Source organism: Engystomops pustulosus, chromosome 4 (genome assembly GCF_040894005.1).
Source record: "Engystomops pustulosus chromosome 4, aEngPut4.maternal, whole genome shotgun sequence".
NCBI classification, from domain to species: domain Eukaryota; kingdom Metazoa; phylum Chordata; class Amphibia; order Anura; family Leptodactylidae; genus Engystomops; species Engystomops pustulosus.
In genome coordinates this window covers 177,093,436-177,115,998 of record NC_092414.1, presented here as the reverse complement: position 1 = coordinate 177,115,998, position 22,563 = coordinate 177,093,436, and the positions used below count along the sequence as shown (strand labels likewise).

The following is a 22,563-nucleotide window of genomic DNA, read 5'->3' as shown; positions in this document are numbered from 1 at the left end:
TGTTAAAGTCATAATGACAAGCTGTATATAAGAAATCAATTTTTTTAATGCAACTTTAACAGTGGGTATCTCAGGTTCTGTAAGACCAGATCATAGATTCTCCTTTTCAATATGACATCAAAACTGTGGGGTACATTTGTTAATGTGTGGGGCAAGTTCCGTTTTCTGGCGTCCGATTTTGGCTGTGTTTTGAACTGTGATTTTATATTGTGGTGAACAAATGGGCATCAAAAATGACAAACCACATTCATAAAGGGATTTAGAAGTTGGAAGATTTGCTTTTTTGGACTAGAAAAGTGTAGAGATTTAAAAGCTGCACCCAAAATGAGTGACAAAGAAAAAAAAAACATTGGGGGAGAGTTAGTGTGAAGTGTCTGAGAGCAGAACTGTTCTATTTGCTCATGGCAACCAATCAGAGCTCAGCTTTCATTTTCCCACAGCTGTTTATTAAAATGAAAGCTGTGCTCTGATTGATTGCAATGCGCAACTAGAACACTTTTACCACAGACACTACTGACGTATGTCTCCCAGTGAGTGTTGGAAGAATTAGGTTTTTGTAGCAGCAACATTCTGTAAATCTGTTGGAAGAAGCGCAAAAGAAAAGCCCTGGGATTTCACATTAAAAAAACAGACGCAAAACCATTAATAAACGTGCCCCTGTGTTTGTAGGCGCCACGGTTGAGAAAATATAACCATTTGAATTTGGTCCCTATCATGACTTCTAAACACATAGGGGCAGATTTACTTACCCGGTCCCTGCACGATCCCCAAGGTGCGTTCCCCCGACTCCAATGCACTGTGTCGCGATTCACTTAGATCGTGCTCCCGATATCCTGCATCCTTCCCCGGCCCTGGTGTATGTAAGTACATTGTCTTGCGACACAAATTGAATCCTAAATCCTGCGCTCAGTTCGAATCCGTTGGATTGTCTGACGGCCTGCCCTCTGATTTCTGTTGCATGAAAGCCGCCGCCGATGCGACAAAATCCGATCGAGTGCGACACAGTCCCCAGCGCGATCCCCGAAAATTTGGGAAACTTGACGAAAATGCGGCTGCGTGACCCTTAGTAAATGAGCCCCATTGTGAATGATGGGGGGGGGGGGTTGAGTACAGGTTTGTTTTTTTTAAAGATTGCTCCCCAGCATGCCTCCAGAATTTTATAAACAATCGGACAATAGGCTGTATTTCAAGGTACCAAAAAAGTATTTCCCAGAATCATATGCAACACCCTCGCCGATGCAATGGCGAGGTAGTGCTTGCGAATACGTCCCACCTGTAGGTAACACCACATTACACTACATGGTCCTTATAGGATCAAGGGGAAATTGCAGTGGTTAATCCTGCCTGGCAAGGCAGATGTTAATCTGAGATGTAATTATGTCAACCAATGTCTGTGTTACATCCTGTCTCTGTGCACTGAGAGGTAATTGGAGGAGCAGCCACCACCTGACCAAAGGGAGGTAATAAAACCTCTGGCCAGGAATGTTCTTGAGGAGTCTCTCCCCAGAGGGAGAAGAGAGCAGTCTCTCCCAGAAGGGAGAATAGACCGGTCCTAGTCAGGCCCTCTGGGTCTGCAGGACGCAAGCAGAGAGTAGTTAGCTGAGCAGCAGCTCAGAGTCTCTAGCATACCAGACCAGTGCAGGAAGAGCCTAGCCCCTGCCTGAAGTGGAGCAATAAGACTAGAGTTAGTGTAGTGAGGAAAGGGGTATCATCCTACCTTCAAGGGTGATACCTGAAGAGATCCAGGACCGAGCTGAAGCATCCTCTAGGACACAGCTGCCTCCCAGCCTGCCCTATACATCCAGGCTGGTGAACTACATCCTGTGGCTCCCTCCAAATACCTCTCCAGTACTCCACCATCTTGTTAAAGGCACGTTGCTGATGTTCCTGCGGTTCCAATAAAGAACTGTAAGTTGTTTTCTTCAACTTCTGCCTCCGTCTGGTCCCTGCTACTACCCCTGCCTTCATCACCGGCACCCTGTCCACCACACAGAGACTCACACTCGGGACATTAAGGGGTTGCCCCAGGGAGATCCGCTATAGCAGCCGCTCCCTCATCTTTTCTTGCCAACACCACCCTGCTGGAGACCTGCCAGGCTGTAGGACAGCCCTCCGGTTCCCCCGTACCAAGCACCGTGACAATAGCGTGCTTAGGCCGCAACCGCCAGCCACTCCGGTACCGCGGGCCCCGGCTGTCTCCAGGCCTCACCTCAAGGGCTAGGCCCCGGTGGGGGATGTTGCACATCTAGTGGAGCATCAATGGCTATAAGTCACCACACGCCTGCAAGGTTACCTTCATTGGCAAAGTCTCTTTAAGGAGAACTCTTACTTCCCAACCCTTGGTTTCACTTTGACTCCACATAAGAGGAGGTGTCAAAGGGACATCTGTGGTTGCTCTGTAGGACCACATGAGACTGATAATTTCCCCAGTAGATTTGGATACTAATATATGATATAATCTTGATGTGATGGGGACATTTCTGCGTTGGCGTACAATTCTACGGCCAGAATTGCATCCTAACCTGCAAACTTTCATGAAACTTTTCGGGCTATAGCAAATGCCCCGTGCTGGACGCATCCTTCTTTACACCTCTGGTGTAGATGGGAAATAAATGCCTGACAGTTTGCTAGTAATTGCAATTTTTCAGGGCTTGTACAACAGAAAACTGGCATAGAAGCCTTGTTAATGTCCCCCAATGTACCTCTTAATACCTTATCGGACCTTCCTACTATTCTAATACATATCAGAGGATAAACTATTGTAATGTATCAGCTATGAGAAGCACAAGGTCTGCACTGGATTTCAGCTCATTCAGGTGAGCATTCACTGACAGCAAACACAGATCTTGCAAATGACTGATAACCTGAAACGTAAAGCGTATTATAGTGTTGCAAACACGAAACCTGCGAGTTATGGTTCCGCAATTCTGCACTTTGTGACATTTCCTGCTGCAGTCATTGTATAAAGTGCAACTATGCAACAAGACTTGGGTGTGTGCAAACAATAGATGCGGAGAAAGAGAATACAATGTGACATTTCTTACACCCTGTGACGCTAAGGTTATCGAATGAGCCTTGCTGACAGCTGACGACTATAGTCTTGGGATAGTCTCAAAAGAAGATAAGGAAGAAAAAACAGCAGAGGGTGTATAGCCAACAAGTTACATCATCTCAGCCAAGAGGGGGCGTCACAACCCATTGTCCATAATGGCAGCTGTCTCCAACTTGTGGCTCTCAGGATAACCTTCTATATGCAAGTTGGAGAAAACATTTTACACAATTTGGACTATTCCCATGTGTGTATTAAAGGGATGAAGCAGGACCAGGTTTAGCATCTTTGATCAGTTTGTATTTTTTTTTGCTACAAATACCTAATCACATATATACCGGCAGTCCCCAGGTTACAGACAGGATATGTTCTGTAGGTTTCTAAGTCTGTAAGGTTGTTACAACTTGCATGCAAATTTAAAGGGAACCTGTCACCAGAATACTGTTTTTAGGTTCTCCTACATCACCACAGTCAATACCATGCATATCCGAAAACAGTTTTCATAAAATTTCTGGCTTGTTTCTTTCAAACAATAACTTTTATAAAACTTTCCCTGGCTCCCTGCCTGGTCATTGTTTCTGAAAGTAAGTGCCCCCCTCCACAAACAGCTCGTCATCCTCGATTTTGAATTATAAAACCCCTCCCACCTCCCTCCGCTACACTGCTTCATGTCTCCTCCTCCCTGCATATTCTTGCAGACCTGTTCATCCAATTTGTTGAGCACAGGGTTGCGGCAGCTACACAACTCCCAACGGAGTTTGCGTACCTGCATCTGCCTCACTTTCTACCAACCCTGTGCTGAACCCAGTGCATGCGCAGATAAGAGTGGAGACGGTTGGCGCTTCTCCACTCCTATCCGCGCATGTCCACAATCTGATGCTGACAGCGTAAGCGCTCGATTCGCTTACTCGGTCCGCGAAAGTATGCAGGGAGGCAGAGACATGAAGCAGTGTAGGATGAGCGGTTTGTGGAAGGGGGCACTTACTTTGAGAAACAATGACTATGCCCAGGGGGCGACTAGGCCGGGAGACAGGTAAAGTTTTATAAAAGTTATTGTTTGAAAGAAAAAAAGCCAGAAATCTGATGGAAAACTGCTTTCGGATATGCTTGGGATTGACTGTGGGCACGTGGGAGAACCTAAAAACAGTGTTTTGGTGACAGGTTCCCTTTGAGTATTTTTTTAAATCCCTGTGACAATTGGATTTTTATAATTTTGGCAACAAGGATTAAAGGCCATCTACCACCAGGATGAAGGACTGTATGTAGAGGTATTAATGGAGCCTGGAGCCCCTCAGGCTCATTTGCATAGTCCTTCATCCTGGTGGTAGATGTCCTTTAACAATAAAGCTTTATTGCAAGCGCCTTTGATAACGCTTACAGTTGATCATTGCAGTCTGGAGCTAAAATACAATAAATTACTGGCATCCCAGAGGTCATTGGGGCCAGAAAGGTCGGTCTGTAACTAGGGGGGATGTATGCAAGTTGGGTGTCCTTCAGTCAGAGACTGTCTGAAGATGTGTTCCATGGACCACTACAGAACATGCAGAAATGTGAAGTGCGGATATTAAAGCCTATTTCGCACATATTTAGGAAACGTCAAACAGGTAGGAGTGTATCTGCCGGCTATGAATGTCAGTGCTATACACGGTCTTCCTATGAACCCTGTATACAGTGTAACTCTTCCACTTGTATGTTCACAATAAATAGTCTTTCATTCAAAGCCGGGTTCTCAAAATGTAACTTCAGCAATAAAAGATTACATTGTGTGTTGTGAGAACTACAGGAACAGACGGTCAGAGAATCAGATTTTGCACCCTTAAAGGGATCCTGTCTCCTACTTTTATCACACTTAACTACTAGCCCCCTCAGATAGGATAAGACATCTTTTCTAGAACTCCCTCATATGTGAATTTTGGCCATTTAACTGTTAAAAAAACTCCAAAATCATGTGACAATTCGTAAAAGCGTAAAATGAGTAAAGCGAATATAGATCTACATCTCCATAGACAGCTATGGCGCCCGGTGTGTCACCGTTCCACCGCTGGGAAAAAGATAGAGGATGTTGTATCTTTCCTCCTATATGGGCGCTATGGAGAGCGGAGGGGTGAGCAGCAGATACACGTGTGCCACGCTCAGGTCCCGCTCCGGGCATAGCACACTTTCAGGTCAAAGTAGCTTAAGAGGCCAAGAATGTTGTCATTTTAGAAACCTAAATCTTTGATTCAATAGCAAGTAGAAACATGGGAGGGGGGAGGGGGGGATATCCATCAATTAAAGTCCTGTAATAATCGCAATCACCTGTGAACCACCAGAAATTGCGATTATATCCTAGTACAGCAAGCGGCGCGTTGGGACATGAAAGAGGGCACGATCAATAGCAGAGCGTGTTGGCGCAGGGCTTTCCTGCACACTCGCTATATCCTGCAAACATTCAGGACTGAACTTCACAGGTTACAGAGCCTAGTGTAGAATTGCATGCAAGCGCAAGGCACCCGCTGGGTACACCCTTTATCATATGCCAGCGCATGAGAAATTCCCCTCACAAGTTGTATTAAAGGGAACCTATCACCAGGAGAATAAATATAAAACCACAATAGGTACCTTCTAGGGCCCAGCAAAGTACTTAATGAGGTTTTATATCCATTTCCTGGTGACAGGTTCCCTTTAAAGATACTTTTCTCTGCATCAGGCTTATGGTTCACATCAAAAAGGAAATTCTACAAGGACATTTCATTCCCTAATTGAGGGTCCTGGTAGTTCAATGGGGTAAAATCTGGTGTGTGTTCCTTTAACATAAATACAATACACATGTGCCACTATGAAATACTCACATGACAACAAGGGTTCATGTACAGGGTGTGGTCAGAATAACCCATTTTAACTACCTGGGTACTTTATCATTTGGAACATCCCAGGGAAACCTGGGTCTCTATTGTCATAAATAGAGAGGAGTGGACCCAACTCCTGCGTTCAGGGTCCGGCTACGTGACACGGACGTATGGCTGCATTAGTGGCCGAACAGCCAATCCGGTCTGGTCCATTCATCTCTAGTCATAAACTAAGTATTACAAATAGAGTCCTATTGATATATACACCCATGAATACCATATACAGCGGTACATAGTTATCTGTAAACCCGCTGCTCATTTTCACGCTGGATAGATACAATGCAGCTTTCCCACTGTGAAACTGCAAACGTGACATCTACAGTAACAGCAAAGCAGAGGAGGAGTTCCAAAACCTCATCCGCTTACCACAAGAATCATCTGAACTGTGTATTTATTGGGCCGATTTCATCCTTTGCATCGCATCCGTAAAGAAAATCTTTGTTTTCGCGATGCATATATTCAGTTGCAAATTAATCCCTTTAAATCAATCTGAATGCATTTTAGTAACCAGCTACAATGGGAAAAGTCTATGGAAAGAAATCTGCAGGTATGGAGAGAAAAAAACATGACGTAAGCTTTAACAGTATAAACACTTTATTACACATCACACCTGTTTTTTTCCATGTAGTTTCTATAGATCAAAACAGCGGTTCTAGCAATGAGTGACATACAAGTGACATTACCTATTACTAGATTAGAGTGAGAAAACAACCCATAAACAGAAAAAAGATCTGTTGAGTCACAAGGTATGAGGAGAATACGCCTCCAGCAGACAACATGCTTTTATTTCATATATTATACAGACATCTCTGAGTGGAGAGGAAGAGGAAGGAAGGACAGGGGAAGAGGGGGTTAGGGCAGACCTGGAATCATCTTATCTTTAGAGAAGAAAGGAGGAAGAGGACAGAGCAAAGGGAGAGAGAGAGAGAGAGAAAGAGAATGAATTAGATTGTTTCTTTAATATAGGAAGTTGGAAAAAAAAATCATAAGAATTTAAGACATGTAAAAATCCAGATGGAATAGTAAAATTAAAGTTCTTACACACATACACTCAAAAAATATATTAACAAAAAAAAAAATAAAGGGAAAAAAAAAAAAAAAAAAAAGAATTCCAAAGAGTCCAGTGCAGGACGTGGGGAATATACAGAGCCTGGCACCTCTAGGACTGGACAGGCACAGAGCCCCTCCAGAGCTGGACGCAGGGATTGACAAGCCTGGCACCGCGCAGGCAGCAGCCGTTATATGTTCTGACAGCATTGCATCTTTGGTTTATTTTCAGTGGTGGGTGGGACATGGATGGGAACTACGTTGTTACTGGGGGACATGTCATTCTCGCGTCTGTCAGACATCTGCTTCTGCGACACAATGCGGTAAATCTCTGAAAAACAAAAAATTGGAGACGGGTAAGAATAGGGGAAGGATAGCCACACACGGGACACGTGATAAGAGACCCTGCAATGACAGAGGCGCACTCCGAAAGGGGTTGTTTTCCGCCAGAGTTCATTTAGGAAATTTGCCTGTAGTTCCTCAGGACAGCCACTACCAAACAGGTAGTAAAGAGCTGATCGGGCAGACTCCCTCACCTATAAGCTTAGTCATTTTTACTAAGATATTAAGTAGAGGACAAATCGTCTGAACGATGATATAGATAAACGTAGCCCTTATATTTTGCTTCCATGATGTACCTTTATGCAGAGCCATGCAGTGCTAAGGGCCTGTTGTGTAACCCAGCAGCCAAGTGCCAGCGATATGTTCTTGGCTTGGCACCAACTCTAGTGATGTGTGTCTGACCAGGGAGCAAAGTGTTAGTGCGACCAAGACAAAGCTTGGTGAAAACTAAGTCATCTTACACTGATCCTGAGGCTGACTTTACATCACATTTTGTGCCATACATTGTGAGGACAAGTCAGGGGGATTCTGATGTGTCCTTACAATGTATGGCACAGACATATCCCACTGCATGCTTTTACAGAGGAATACTTTGCCCAGTGACGGCAACCCCCTCCACCAAATGTGAGGGAGGGAGATTGGTTGCTGTAGATGTATGGGGTGCTTCCCCAGTGACATCCCCAGGTCCCTCCCTATTGCTGAGTAGCATATCCACTGTTCTAGTCTGCAGGGGGGTGCATTGCACTGCATCCGCTCCCCTAAGCTTTCTACAGCATCATCTCAATAGAGCACATACACCATGTCCATAGGGAGCAGGATGGAAAGATAGTTTGCCAAGTCTTTCCATCCTGCCTTTTTTGGGCGGATCTGATGTATATTGGTGAGACGGAGACAACAACTATGCCTGTCTGCCACTATATATGTCACTATATGCTCAGTCTATCAGTTGGGAACTTCCCCAGCATATGCTCTAAACGTATAAATAAAACGTGAGGTTAACCCAGCCTGAATCGCAACTCCAAAATTTGCCATAGTATTTCAGCCCAACAAAGTCGCCATACCCCATATTTTAAAGCTGGCAGCTATGGTTCTCTCATAAGACCATAGTCTGGTAAATATGAGCCATCTCTCACCTGTCAGGATGGTCTGGAAAGCAGCCTCCACATTTGTAGAGTCCAGGGCTGAAGTCTCAATGAAGGACAAACCATTCTTTTCTGGACAAAGAGAAAGAAAGGAGACATTAAGTGAAATGCAACTAATGCAGAGGGAAACACTAGGGTGAGCCTTCTAACATGATATATCAAGAATACACACATAGAAGGGGCCCAGAAGACCATATACAACATTGATCAACAAAAAAAATTTGTGAGGAAATTAAGGATATTAACTACGGAATAAAAATGACACCTTAAAAAACAGAAATATAGAGCAGATTTCTAAGAATCCGTTTCTGCTGTTCTAAGAAACCAATTAGATCACAACTTTCTTTAGTCCAGAACACAATACATAATGAAAGCTGCACTACAATTCACAGTCACAGCTTTCAGTTGTATCAGAGTCCTGAGGACACCAATAGAGAAGTTTGGTTTATCATTATAGCTTCCATCTAGGGTTGCCTAAGCAGGAAGAATCGGGGGGTCCTTTTCCCTCCCCCTGAAGTCCCAGGCAGGCCAGGATGTATGCTTCAAAACAGAACGGAGCACGGCACGTCCTAGGCTTCCTTGGTATGCAGGCGGAGGTCATCAGTCCTCTATGGTCATGACTCTATGCTATGGTGATTGCTGGGCACCCACAGAGAGGGCTCTAAGTGCCACCTCCTTTTTCCCTGTGAATGGTCCAATGTTGCAACCCATGGATCAGCTACAATTTCCATATAGAGCTGGAAACCAAGCCAACAGCAGGGCCAATATGGGGCCCAAGCGTCATTGCTGTGAGGTCCGCTCACCCGTCGAGGACAATAGGAAAAGACTGACACAAGAAGAATAAGGACTTGCTCTATAACTTGCAGAAGCAAAAACTATGGCGATATGCATGAGCCCATAGAAATGAACGAGGATGTGTGTAATCTGTAGGCACAATGGCTAGCTCACGTCCACAATGCACGTTCCTGTACATGAGAAACAAGTGTGCAGCTACTGTCCATTACAGGCGAATATTCATTGGTATATAGGTTATTTAGCACACCAAGAATGGGTCGTCTCTGTATTATTGAACTGGGAAGTGATATGCCTCTGTCACATTGGGTCAAGTGCATCTTAGACCCAAACCCAGACCCATAATGAATCACTGCAACTTCAAGATAATCTAGCATCAAAATCCATCATGATAAACCAAGGACACTTACTCATAGATCCAGGCACTGTGACTGTGATAATAATCTTATATTTGTTATGCATGGGCTCCTTCCTTCTAAAATCAACCTATAAAATTATGCTAAAGGAGCACTCACCCTCGGTGATATTACATCATGCAGAGGTTGGATATGTGCCAAGGAGTAGAGGGTGACACAGTGTAGCAGCATATGAAGTGGCAGTATGAAGCTGGCCATGAATTACAGATGCAAGAAGATCACCAGTCACGTTGCCTGGATCTGTGAGTAAGTGCCACTGGTTTATAGTGCTGGATTTTGAGGGTAGATTTGCTTTAATGTGAAGAGATCACAGTAGTTGTCCTAAGGTGTCGGATCCCCTAACAATCTAAACTTTGATGATATATCCAAAGACTAGGTGATTACCATGTCCTTGAAAACCATTATAATCCTGCACATCCATCCGCTAGCTGCAGAACCATAGCATAACCCAAGAAGCGTTTTAAGAGACTGAAAAACTAAAAGGACTTTGTTAGCGAATACGTCCCAACCCTGGTATAGTAAAGTGATCAGCGCATTCAGCCTTACTATCACACCCAGTCAGTACCAGCTACACCATCGCTCAGTATATACTGCATGTTCTTTCACCTTAATCGCTGACTCTGTGCCAAGCATTTGCTGGCTCCCCACCAGTGAGATCACACAGAACAGATATGAGGGCTCGCGTTTTAGCCGAAAGCAGGGGAACTACCCTCAGATCGGGGTTTATAGCAGCCGACACTTCCTTTTATATTTTCTAAAATAGACTGTAGGACGGTAAAGGCCATCATGTAAAAATATCCCCAAAATAAAAGTGCTACATAGTCCAAATGATAAAACCGACATATTATACAGGAGTGATACAAAGGAGACAGACTGAGCAGGACACGTGCCCAGGAGGGCAGATGCAGCGGGCACTATGTTGTGGGCTCCCTGGATATTTCTAATCCTACTTACTACCCAGACATGTGGCCACAATAACCCATCTGCTTGGTCTTGAAGGCTTGTGCTGTCTTAAAGGGGTTGTCTACTTTCAGCAAAATGTTTGAAAGTGTTTGCGATAAGAAAGTTATATCGTTTTCTAATATACTTTCTGTATCAACTGCTCAGCTTTCCAGATCTCTGCTTGTTGTCATTCTGTAGGAAACTTCATTGTTGCGGCGGATAAAACTGGTCCCTGGTCATGTGAGGTCACACAGGTGCACAGCTCGTCCCAGTAATCAGAGCTGTGCGATGTAACGAGCGGTGCATCTGTGTGACATCACATGACCAGGGACAGATTTCTATCAACAGGGGGTAAACATTAAAGCTTTCTATAGCAGGACAGCAAGCGGAGATCTAGAAAACAGTGAGGAATTAATACTGAAAGTATATTGGAAGATTGTAGAACTTTTCATTACACTTTGAAGGAGGCTATCCATATAGCCATTGCCTACCAGCACATAATTTACATCAATAGGCCTGTACAATACATACGGGACATCAGGGAGTACTGATGAGGCGTTCGTATCCACTCCATTAAATATGTGGTGCGGCGAACCTGCTGAACCCATATTCTCCTAAGCGTTTCAACACTATGGACAGGGGATAAATGTAATCCATTCTAAAACCCCTTTAAGGTACCCATCACCAACACAGGTAAAGCAGACCAGATATGGGGCATGTACACACAAATCCACTTCCATATCCTCCACCCTTCCTCTTGCAATCCTATAAAGACTTGGTAAAATATTACAGAACCCATATTCTAAGTTCTGCTTCTGCTGAGGCTTCAATGCCAGTCACTGAATGAAAGAAGCCACCTCATTTCCTCCAGATACAATCATGTACATAAGCAATAAACAATCCAATTCTCCCCCTCCCAGGACATGACATAACATATAGCATATGCTTCCCCTCTAGACGCTTATGAAGACTCTGCTCACAAAGCCGGGGAACGTTTCCGGTTATTTCTGAATTTAGCATTGGGAAACTTTTCAATGTCATCTTATCAGGTTATAGGTGTGACCTCAAAAAACGACTGATAACACCAGCAAGAATCCAGAAAGTGCTCTGTATGGGCTCCTTATGTAGCCTGAAGCCCAGACCTGACTATTACCATCTATATTAAACATCCATCAGCGCTCATGTGCACAGTATGCGCCTTTTACACATAATACACATAAGCCACCAGCTGACAGACGTAGCTTACGGAGCTTAGTTGCAATACAACACACTACCCAAGTTCAGGTGTGGAGCTGTTTTTGGGAGAATCGCCCATGTTTTTCAACCCATGGGCAGCACCTTTAAGAAATCATCAATTTCTTTAAAGGCAGAGGATCTAAAGTTTGCTATAGATATTCCTAGTCAAGAAAAACATAGTTGTAATATCACTCAGCTAAAGTAAGAAGTCATGATACGTACATGAGCCTGACCTACACCACATATTACAAGAGTAGAACAGGTCTGTAGCATCGGCAATACTAACATGCCAGGACCTTAGACGACGATACTGTACCTGTACATCCTCCTATATCCCACATGTCAATCTATTTCATGGATAACACTAGGAAGCAGGTTAGTATCAGCATTATCTTTCAAGGGGTGCCCACTGCTAAACCTCATTTTTATCCTGTGCTACATGGCTACATTCACAATTCTCCTGATGATGCGCATGTGTACAACACCCTGTTGATTTCCATGAGAAATCAGTAGTAGTAATAGAGTTGTGTTAACACATGAACCATCACTCCATCCATACGCTGCACTTGCCATTTGTGGCGTTTTCTCGGGGGAACCAGCAGTCGGACATTTTTGTAGATAGGAGATAACACTTTTAGTATGAAGGTTTGTAAATGGCTTTGTACACAAAGATCTTCTGTTGTAAAGCTACAGACTGAGGATTATGGCCATATGTCAGAAAGCAAGTATAAGCACATGACACGAATAAGGGACATTATGTATGGTCTATAGGCTGAACAATTTACGTGGAAGCGCTGGCTTTGTGGCCTATAAATACATTGATGGAAAATGTAGGATATGTTATGTAATTTTACAAGAAGATACACCATGTAATACATTCACAGTGCCAACGATTATGACAATACTGGAACCAATAACCACTCACAGCTTGAAAAATAGATTACTGTTATAAAAACGTGTTCTAGGGCAAGTAACATGCTACAAAAATAATGACCTGCAAAAGCTCGGGCCTCATCAGTGGGCACAGCCCTCAGGTGGCGCAAGTCGCTCTTGTTGCCCACCAGCATGATGACTATGTTGTTGTCTGCGTGGTCCCTCAGCTCCTTTAGCCACCGTTCAACATTCTCGTAGGTGAGGTGTTTAGCAATATCATACACCAGCAAAGCTCCTACAGCTCCTCGATAATATCTGTGGGGAGAAGACAACATGTCAGACATGGCTGAAGAAGACCCCTGGAGAAAATACATTATAATATGGACAACTATGTCCGTAAGAAAGGGTCCCTGCACTGGTATTAGGAGGAAGCATTATGGGGGTGCACACACTATGGGGAAACAACTCTCCCTACATATAATAATAATTCATAATAATTCCTTTAATTATATAGCACACACAAATTCCATAGTGCTCCACAGAGCTTGCCAGATCATACATCCCACAGTGTTAGGTCCAGTTGGGGGACAACACCAGCATCCTCCAGTTACCACTGATAGATGCTGCTGGACCATACAATGTAGGGGAACCATAGAATTACATGACAGCCACTAAAATCTATGTGCGGACAATAACCCATCCCCTATGGTGATGGAGACACCGCCTGCACTAGAAGGTCTTATGTATGAATATTCCTTCCACCTCTATCACACATGGATGACTCACGCTGAGGTGATAGCACGGTATCGTTCCTGTCCGGCTGTGTCCCAAATCTGAGCTTTGATTGTTTTCCCATCCACTTGGATGCTTCGTGTGGCAAACTCCACCCCAATGGTACTTTTACTCTCTAAGTTAAACTCATTACGAGTGAACCGAGAAAGCAGGTTACTTTTTCCAACTCCGGAATCTCCGATCAACACCACTGCAGGGAAGAGAGGGAAAATAGTGTTAATATAGGGGGATATTCTGAAAGCAATATATAAATACATTTATAGACATCACATTTGGTGCTACTGTCATTACATTCGCCAGATTTATCTAATTCGATGGAGATCAATGTATTAACTCTGGGACCCCAGAAGACCAAGATTAAAGGGGATCTAGTGGTGGCCAAATAGGGAATTGTATCTGCTTGTATACACTTCCAAATCTGATGTCATATCTGAAAAGGGGTGACCCAAGTATACACAGAATAGGGGATAGCTAGGTGATCAGTGAGGGTCTGACTGCTGGGACCACCAGCAATCTGGAGAACAGTGGTCCAGGTTACATTAATGGGTGTAGCAGCAGGAGATCTTTTATTTATGTGCTTTGCAGTTTAAGGCCTCATACATGTTAAGGGGCAGGGGAGTGCCGCCCAGGTCACTATGCGGTGAGACAATGTGCTCCCTGATCTGTGACTGGTGCCACAGACCTCTATTGGTCACCACAAGTTTTCACCTAGAACACAACTTACTGACAGGGGAAGCTACCAGTTGCAAGACCCCCACAAATCACAAAAGCAGGGGTTTCTTGTACTATCAAATCAACTCACGCACCTTCTCTATTCATCTCTATGGTGCAGAAGGAAATAGTGAGCGCAGTACTCTTACTTCTATCAGTATCAGAAAGTGAATCGTCCAACCTGTTGGATACAATGGACCCTGCTCTTGTGATCTGTGAGGGTCCCAACCGATCAGCAAATGATCCCTTTTCCTATGTATAACCTCTTAAATGACCGCCATTACATTCACTTCTTTTGGAATAAATTGTGAAATTTGCCCATAAAACCAAATGGATTGTGATAAAAGCTGCATTCACATGCCAGACCTGCAGAACCTCGTACTAGTGATTGCTGGAGGTCGCAGGGTCACACGGGTCTATTCCCAATATGAATTAGCTGGGAGACACCACCTTTAATTCACAAAGCAGTGGGTCCTGCAATACATATTGACACTTGCCTAATATATACAAGTAACACGTCACAGCACAGACATTGGCGCTTTATAACCTAACAAGCCTAAGCAAAACCTGAAAGAGGTGGGAGAGGTTCCCCCGATAGTGATTCAGCATTGCTCAGCGCCGTGTCGTTGCGTTACGATCGTAATTCATCACATACACCCCAGGTGCACCCGTCTGACAGGTCTCCCTGCTCTTGGGACACTTCCTAATAAGCTACTAAGGTGACGTCTGAAGGAGACCTGCCCTTCAGCAAGCCTGAGTGCATTCAGAGGGAGAGGTGTGTGTCAGCTCATACGCCAGCGATTAACCTTTACCTGGCCGCACACCGGCATGGTATACACCATAGTCCATCACTGCAGCTGCCAGCCATGTTTTTACAGCAAACACAAAGGAGCGGATCTACCAATGTGCTCCGGCTTTAAAAACTGGCAAACAAGAATCCCCATATCTAGCAACCAGGAGGGACAATTAGGTCACGATAACTATTTCCCGGGTGTGGCGTTGGCATGACTTGTCAGACACATCTGCTATTGTATAGAACATGTAGGACAAGTCAGTCCGGGTGCAGGACGTCGTTTGGTAATATCAGAGACATTTATCACAATCCACGAGACATTGTAATAAATATGTTGCTCCATCGCTCACAGTATCGACAGTTCAGCCATACTTTCAGGCCCCGGCAAGATGGAAGGAGTTGCCCAAGTTATCAGAATTATGGCCTGAGTCAGAAGACTGAGCAATACAAGAACCGCAGAAGATAAGCAGCTCTGCATATTTTGGGTTATCAAAGAAGATTTAGTGAGGAATTTTCATTCCGATTCCCTTCCCCCACCCTGGGACCTACTCAGGCTAAAGGTATGCAGGAGCAGCAGACTGGTGTACTACACAGGATTGGTGGGGGACAGAGCTACACCATGAGGCGGCCAAGGAGAAAGCCCGTACAGGCCGGGACAAGTCACAGGAGACATTCTGGTGGGAGCTGCCTACATGCACCCTTGGGGTATCTCCTTATACTGCCCCGCTCTGTACGTGTGATCCTCACATTCCATTCAATAATGGGAGGAAGTTGTGTTTGGAGGATCAGAAGTACACAAGGTACACAATGCTGCTCGGTAACAAAGGGAGACCTCCCCCAAAATATGTGGTGTCACCACAGGATGAGGAGTGTCACCACATTAGACCAAGTGTTGCTCCCGTGTAGTGAGATCTCCAGCCTAGAGACAGTGTGTGAGGTAATCTGCAGTCATTTCACAGGGCGTGTGGTGTGAATCACTGAGGTAACACACAAAGTACAGGGCGGCTACTGGGAGCCCAGGGCTACAGTCACATCATAGAGAAAACCTGACAAGGGTTTAGGCCACAAGTGGTCGGAACTCATTATACAGGATTACACAGAATGAGAACTTTATATACTGCAGTCATGTGACCTAAGGAGTCACAGAGGCGGAGAAGAGTCACAAGCAGGCACAGGACAACTATATCTTCTAGGCCAACAAACTACATGTAATGATGTACTTACAATATGGGACATCAACTAAGCCGGTGGATTGGGACATCCCAACATGAATATTCTCCACCCACATGACTCCTTACTGATTTTTGGAAGCTCTATTTCTGTATAAAGCTAAATATAATAATGAAGACTCATTATGTGTTGGGTGAATTATGCCATTAATAATTGACTCCTTTCTTGAGTAGTCAGTGTCCTAGATGGATGCACTACCCATGGATACTGCCTCAACCCTATTGGAGAGATTTATCATACGCCGGCGCTTGTGTGTTAAGGCCACGACCCCTTAGGGTGAAGACACACATGGCGTTTTTGGGCCGTTTTCGGGCCGTTTTTACTAATTGCCTTTTTTAGATCGTTAAAAACGCATGCGTTAAAAAACGCATGCGGTTTTTGAAAACGCATGCGTTTTTGTCCGTTTTCCGAAATTGTGCAATGAAAAACGGACAAAAACGCATGCGTTTTCAAAAAACGCATGCGTTTTTAAAAAAACGGATGCGTTTTTCAACGCATGCGGTTTTAACGATTTGAAAACGCAATTAGTAAAAACGGCCCAAAAACGGCCCAAAAACGCCATGTGTGTCTTCACCCTTAGACCTCATGATGAATCTGACAGCCGTTCTGGATGGCAGACAGAACTACGTCAGGTCCGTCCTGGCACAGTTTTTAGTAAAAATCACCAAACATTCACTAATTTTTAAAAATTATGCGGGCACGCCCCTTGTCCCACTCATCCCCTACACCAGTGATGGCGAACCTATGGCACTGGTGCCAGAGGTGGCACTCAGAGCCCTTTCTGTGGGCACTCAGGCCATCACCAGAGATGACTCCAGGTATCTTCCTGCAGTCACAGACAGCCCAGGACTTGCTGTGCACAGAGCTATTTTAAAGTGACAGTTCTACCTGGGACTACTGGAGGAGTGGGAAGATGTGGACAGATCTGGATTATCATTGTAGCTCCTGCTTAGGCTCTGACAATTCTTCCTGTTTATGGGACACTGGAGGGAAGCTACAATGATCATCCAAATTTCTTCCATTTTCTGCTTTATTGGTGTCCTCAGGTGCTGATATGAATGAAAGCTGTGACAGAGAAGGGAGTATAAATCACAAATTAAATTTCTGTGTTGGCACTTTGCGATAAATAGCGGGTCTTTGTTGTAGTTTGGGCACTCGGTCTCTAAAAGGTTTGCCATCACTGCCCTACACCATGTGGCTTGATATCAGATTGAGAGATAAGTGGACCCACAGTTTCAGTTTGGGTTCCAACTTATTGCTGGATTGGCAGCCAAACAGTCAATTCGGCCAGTGGAACAACCATGTGCCATACATATTTGTGGATCAGTTGCTAGAGAACACAATCACGTGACACAACAGGTTTTGGCCAAGCTAGTGACATCAAAAACAGGTAACACGGAGACCGTTTTTCCAGCCAAACACCGCAAAACAACAGGTCGACTCATCAGGAGAAAAATTAGGTGAAGATTTGAATTCTCTATTGGATTCCTGTAAAAGTGTACAGGATACATCAAAAGCTCAAAATACCAACGCGTTTTGATATGGAAAGCCTTAATCATGGTTTATGCAGAAACACTGAGCGCAAAAACATAAAAGATTTGTGGTTTTCCGGCAGAGGAAAAAAAAAAAGCAAAAAAAGAACCATGTGCAGGTAGTCGAAGAGGCCTCATACACAAGAACGGGTGCACCTTGCAGGACATTGTGATCCATTGTTTGCCGGCCCACCGGACATCGGCACAAGCAAATGTTGAAACCGCCAATGTCAATTGAAAATGACTGTACAGGGATAGCACATGTACTATAATATGCAGCACACACAGCGGCCGTGAGAATGAACCTGATGAAAGTATCGGGGAAGTGTTAGGTGCAAGGGAAAAAAAACGCTTGCCCGTGGCCAAAATATATATATGTTCCTGTGCACGTGGCCCTGGCGATTTACATTTAATGTTTGGTAGAAGAAAAAGGAAATGAACAGCACATGAGAAGCAAATATGGAAAGAACTGAAGCGTAGAGCACATAAATGTTATATGCAAAGTGCAGCAGAAACGGAAAATACCCAACTTGCACTTTCATGTGATAAATTAGAAAACATGCAAATCAGATATATTATATCAGCAGCAACGCATGCAGTGCCCCTATTGCCGTGCCTCAGCTGATCTGACACTCGCACACACAGATCTGCTGCAGTAAGTTCTGCAAGTATCCTATTCACTTGAATAACATTTAACCATGAGATTATTGCCAAAATTACCCTATTCTGGAGAATGAAAAGTACTCTGTGTGAATATATCCATAAAGAGATAGGGATACAGTCCCCTTTAAGTGCTTACCAGTTCCTAATGAACTGCATAGGTGAACAACTAATGAAGTCTGCACATGACATGCACGCCATCACTACAGGTGGTCCCCGACCTAGGCCGCATTTGGAAACACAAACCCAGGTGGACGGGGATCGGCACAATCACATATGTATTTGCATTGAAATGCATGTGATCAGTAACGAGCAACGAGAGTTTGCAAGTACACAATGCAATCGGTAAGTAGCACCCGGACTACTTACCGACTGAATGCGTTTAAATGGAAATGCGTGCATGATCGGGCCAATCCCTGACCACTTCTATATATTGCATTTCTAGACAACGTTTGAATGCAGCCTTATGAACACCTTACAGATGTCCCTTAGTTACATAGAGACCTCTGGATGTTGGCAATTTACTGAAATTTAGCCCCAGGTTACAATGATCAGCTATAAGAGGTGTCATAGATGTCTCAATGACGCTTTATTGTTAATCTGTGATCGCTTGACAAACTGCAAAAGTTGGAAAATTCAATTGTTAACGGGAGAAAAAGAGATTGGGCCTGGTGTAGAACTTGCAAAATATACCTGCTCCAACTTACAATTTAAGAACAAACCATCAGAACCTATGTTTTACGTAACCCGAGGACAAGGTGTTACCACATCGCTAAAAATCACTTCCCATAAGTGACCGCAGGCTGAGCCTCCATGGCTGATCATATACTAGGCCCAACTTGTTTTCCAGGAATAGTTTATGTTTAACCATCTCCGTGCAGAGGGTCAGCAGATGGACATTCACAAAATAGAAAAAACATTGGTGCATAGGTAGGATTTTATATATGTAATGAGATATATCTCTCTCTCTCTCTCTCATATATATATATAACCTGCCAGACACTACCTATCTAGTTGTATATACTAGACCAGGAGTCATAGGAGGACTGCAGAGTAATAAACAAGGAGTCCAGTACAAGTCTGAGCTCACCCCTCACACCCCACCCAACATTCCTGACTCCTGGGAGGTCAAACTGTGCTCCGACTACTGACCCCGAACACAATAAGGCTCAAAGTCTACTTACAGGAAACTTCCCGGATTATACTGGAGGTGACACTGCAGCACAACGTGATCCTGGGACAAGCACCAGATCTAATGGCTGTCCTGTCTGCAGATACACGTTATATTCCCTGTTATCAGCCACTTCACACAGGGGAGAGGCTGACTGTGCTGTTCTTCAATGTGATCAGTAACAGGAAGTCCAGAACAATGTCTGCCCCACGATCAATACGTCATCCCCCAGATTTCCAGTTTGGAGAACGACTAGATACATTCCAGTGTGAGTGACCCTGGCAGCTCGGGGAGATAGTCTTTAGGTTTATCCTCCCTTTAAAAAGGAGTCTGTCAGCAGATTTGACCCCTGTGAACTGCTGACAGTGCTAAACAGAGGACAAGAAGGGCAGCATAAACATGGCCGAGAAAACCCACAACAAGTCCCCTGTGCCGCCATCAATAGCAGCTCCATCATGTGCACTAAATGGGGTCCTCTACACTTAAAGGGGATGTCTACAGTTTGAAAAACATGTCGGCTTTCTTCCACAAACACCACCATACCTCTATACAACACAAACCATGGCCAGATGTGGCACTGTCTGTGGAAGAAAGCTGCTATGTTTTTCAACCTCCAAACAACCCCTTTAACACCACAAGCCTCTACATCAACTCTCAAAGTGCAGTCACACGAACCGCTAGCGTAAACGCGGCGCTAGCGGTACCTGGTACCGCACCCCAAGGGTGAATTTACACAACCTGGGCAAAACTACAGCTGCGCGCTGGAGAGCAAGAGGGATGAGCGCTGCTTACCCCTGCCCTCTCCATAGAGAAGCGAGCGGCACTATAACACGGCGAAATATAGGACATGGTCTGTATTTCGGTGTGCACGGTCACTGTGCGGTGAGAAACTGCCCTAAGAAACTGCTCAACGTGACTCCTGATGGGGCACTTTACATGAAGGATCCTCCATCCGAGCACTTCCGATAGTCTGACTTATTTCCTGGTCATCACAAATTAATAACTTTATACCACAAGGCTATGGTTTGTGCAGGTATTACAGATCAGCTGTAAAGAGAAGAATGGAGCTTACCTGCAATACCACACGCTACCAATGGTCAGGTGTGGCGCTATTTCTGGAAGGAAGCAGCTAAATTTTGCAACCTGCGGAGAACCCCTTTATGATTTGAGGGTTGAAAACTGTTAACACACTCCATTTACATCTCCTGACTCTACAAGATAAAGTAGTGGTCATGGGTGCCAACAAGATCCTGAACTCATGATTCTGAAATTTTTGCCTTTCACAAAGTGGCTGATAACAGGGATCAATAGATAACAATTATAATGCAGATTTAAAGAATTATAGACTCAGAACATACAATAGATGGGAAAGTAGTAGGGCGATAAACTGGTTTCATGAGTTGTCTTGAAGGTGAATTCCAAGACCGGAATATCCCATGACTTATATATTGGGAAGTCACTCACACCCCGAATGAGTAATCTTTTCAGGTGTAATAGGTATCAGAAAGCCCCCAAGTCTATGATGTGGCTGCCTAGCACCTGTCCGCCATAGGTGACCACCCAGGACCTCCATTCTCATGGTCACCTTCCATGAGATTTCTAGAACATCAGCAGCGACAGGAAACCATTGGCCTATTAAATATTAACCATCAACTCTAGATAGTTTTTTTCCAGATCTTTCTTTTTTATATTAAGAAAATAGGAAAAGAAATCTCCCGGCCAGCTGTACAGGAAGTGGCATTGTGGGTAAGCGATGAAAACCATCCAAGAAAATGTTACCAAAAAGATCCTGGCAAAGAGAGGAAACCAGATAAAAGGTCACCAACAATGTGTTATCTGTGCTGGGAGGTGAGGACACGACCGACACAAGGTAGTGAATATGTACAACGCTAAGCACAATACTGGGAGTCGTAGTTTCCTCCTACGAAGCACAGGACACAGCGATGACAGTAGTGTGGCCACCAGGTCCCGGATCGGCTTGAGGCGTGACCACATCTAGAGAGCCACAGGCCACCGCTGCGGGTGACAAGCGGTTAACAGAGCCTCGACTAGGACGTTACATCACAAGGCATTGATCCAGCCAGCCGCTCGCCCACACGGGGTTAATGAGCAGCAATGCAGAGCGTCTCCAGGTACGGAGCATTTCCTGGAGGTGATGTGCTGCATGCTGCTGCGGCCTTGCTCACAGATACTGCTGCATTGTGTGCGCTGGCGGCCCCCCATCACTAGCGGGGGGACATCCTGATGTCATGGTGGTAATGCAGCACAATGACAGCTCTGCTGCATCATGTGGATGAGCTGTATGATGGGGGGGGGGACACACACTACTGGGGGGTGACTGAGGACACTACTGGGGGGGGGGTGATTATGGGGGAGACCACTGCTGGGGGGGGGTGATTATGGGGGAGACCACTGCTAGGGAAGGGGGGTGACACCGGGTCCTAGTCTCCTCCTCCCTGCACCTCGCCCTGACGCAATCCCCCCTCCATCACCCGCTATTCCCGTCCATAACCCCCTCCATGCGTCTTGCCACCCCCGCCACCAGCGATCCGTCATCAGCCCCCCATCTCTGACGCCATTATCACCCGGGCTCCCCCCTCGGCTGTCAGCCGCGCCTCCCGCCTCTACCTTTGAAGAGATAGTCGTATTCGTCGTCCCTGGTTCCCATGCTGGCGCTTCTTGTAGTGCTCCGGATCTGCGGCTATCGGCTCCAACCGACAAATCTCCAGGAAGCCCGGCTGTGACCGAACCCCTCCCTGAAACAGGAACAACGCTTCCGCCCAGTCCCGACCGGAAACAGCGATGCAGCACTTCCGGGTTCAATAGAGCAAAGCGACGCCATCTTGGTACACCCTCGCCACTGCGTCACTATGAGTTTTCATTACGTATAACGATTCTTTGACCGTTTTATTATGATATATTGTATACGTTTATATGTGTAGCTTGT

General features: G+C 45.0%; 1 protein-coding gene across 1 annotated transcript; it reads right to left on the bottom strand.

Moving 5' to 3' along the window:
- Nucleotides 1–6,513: 6,513 nt before the first annotated feature.
- Nucleotides 6,514–22,418, bottom strand: RAB11A (RAB11A, member RAS oncogene family). The gene is made up of 5 exons (XM_072148686.1): nucleotides 22,245–22,418; nucleotides 13,514–13,709; nucleotides 12,849–13,042; nucleotides 8,460–8,540; nucleotides 6,514–7,315 (listed from the first exon to the last, which is right to left on the bottom strand). Exons 1-5 carry the CDS (start codon nucleotides 22,282–22,284, stop codon nucleotides 7,176–7,178), a joined length of 651 nt encoding a protein of 216 aa, XP_072004787.1. The 5' UTR covers nucleotides 22,285–22,418; the 3' UTR covers nucleotides 6,514–7,175.
- Between the last annotated feature and the right edge of the window lie 145 nt (nucleotides 22,419–22,563).

Bases quoted from the DNA above. Each gene is read 5' to 3' on its own strand.
- RAB11A (XM_072148686.1), bottom strand. From the start codon at position 22,284: ATGGGAACCAGGGACGACGAATACGACTATCTCTTCAAAG. The intron at 13,710-22,244 runs GTAGAGGCGGGA...TCTTCCCTGCAG, and splicing joins ATACGACTATCTCTTCAAAG to TGGTGTTGATCGGAGATTCC. The intron at 8,541-12,848 runs GTCATTATTTTT...CTCTTTGTCCAG, and splicing joins TGAGGCCCGAGCTTTTGCAG to AAAAGAATGGTTTGTCCTTC.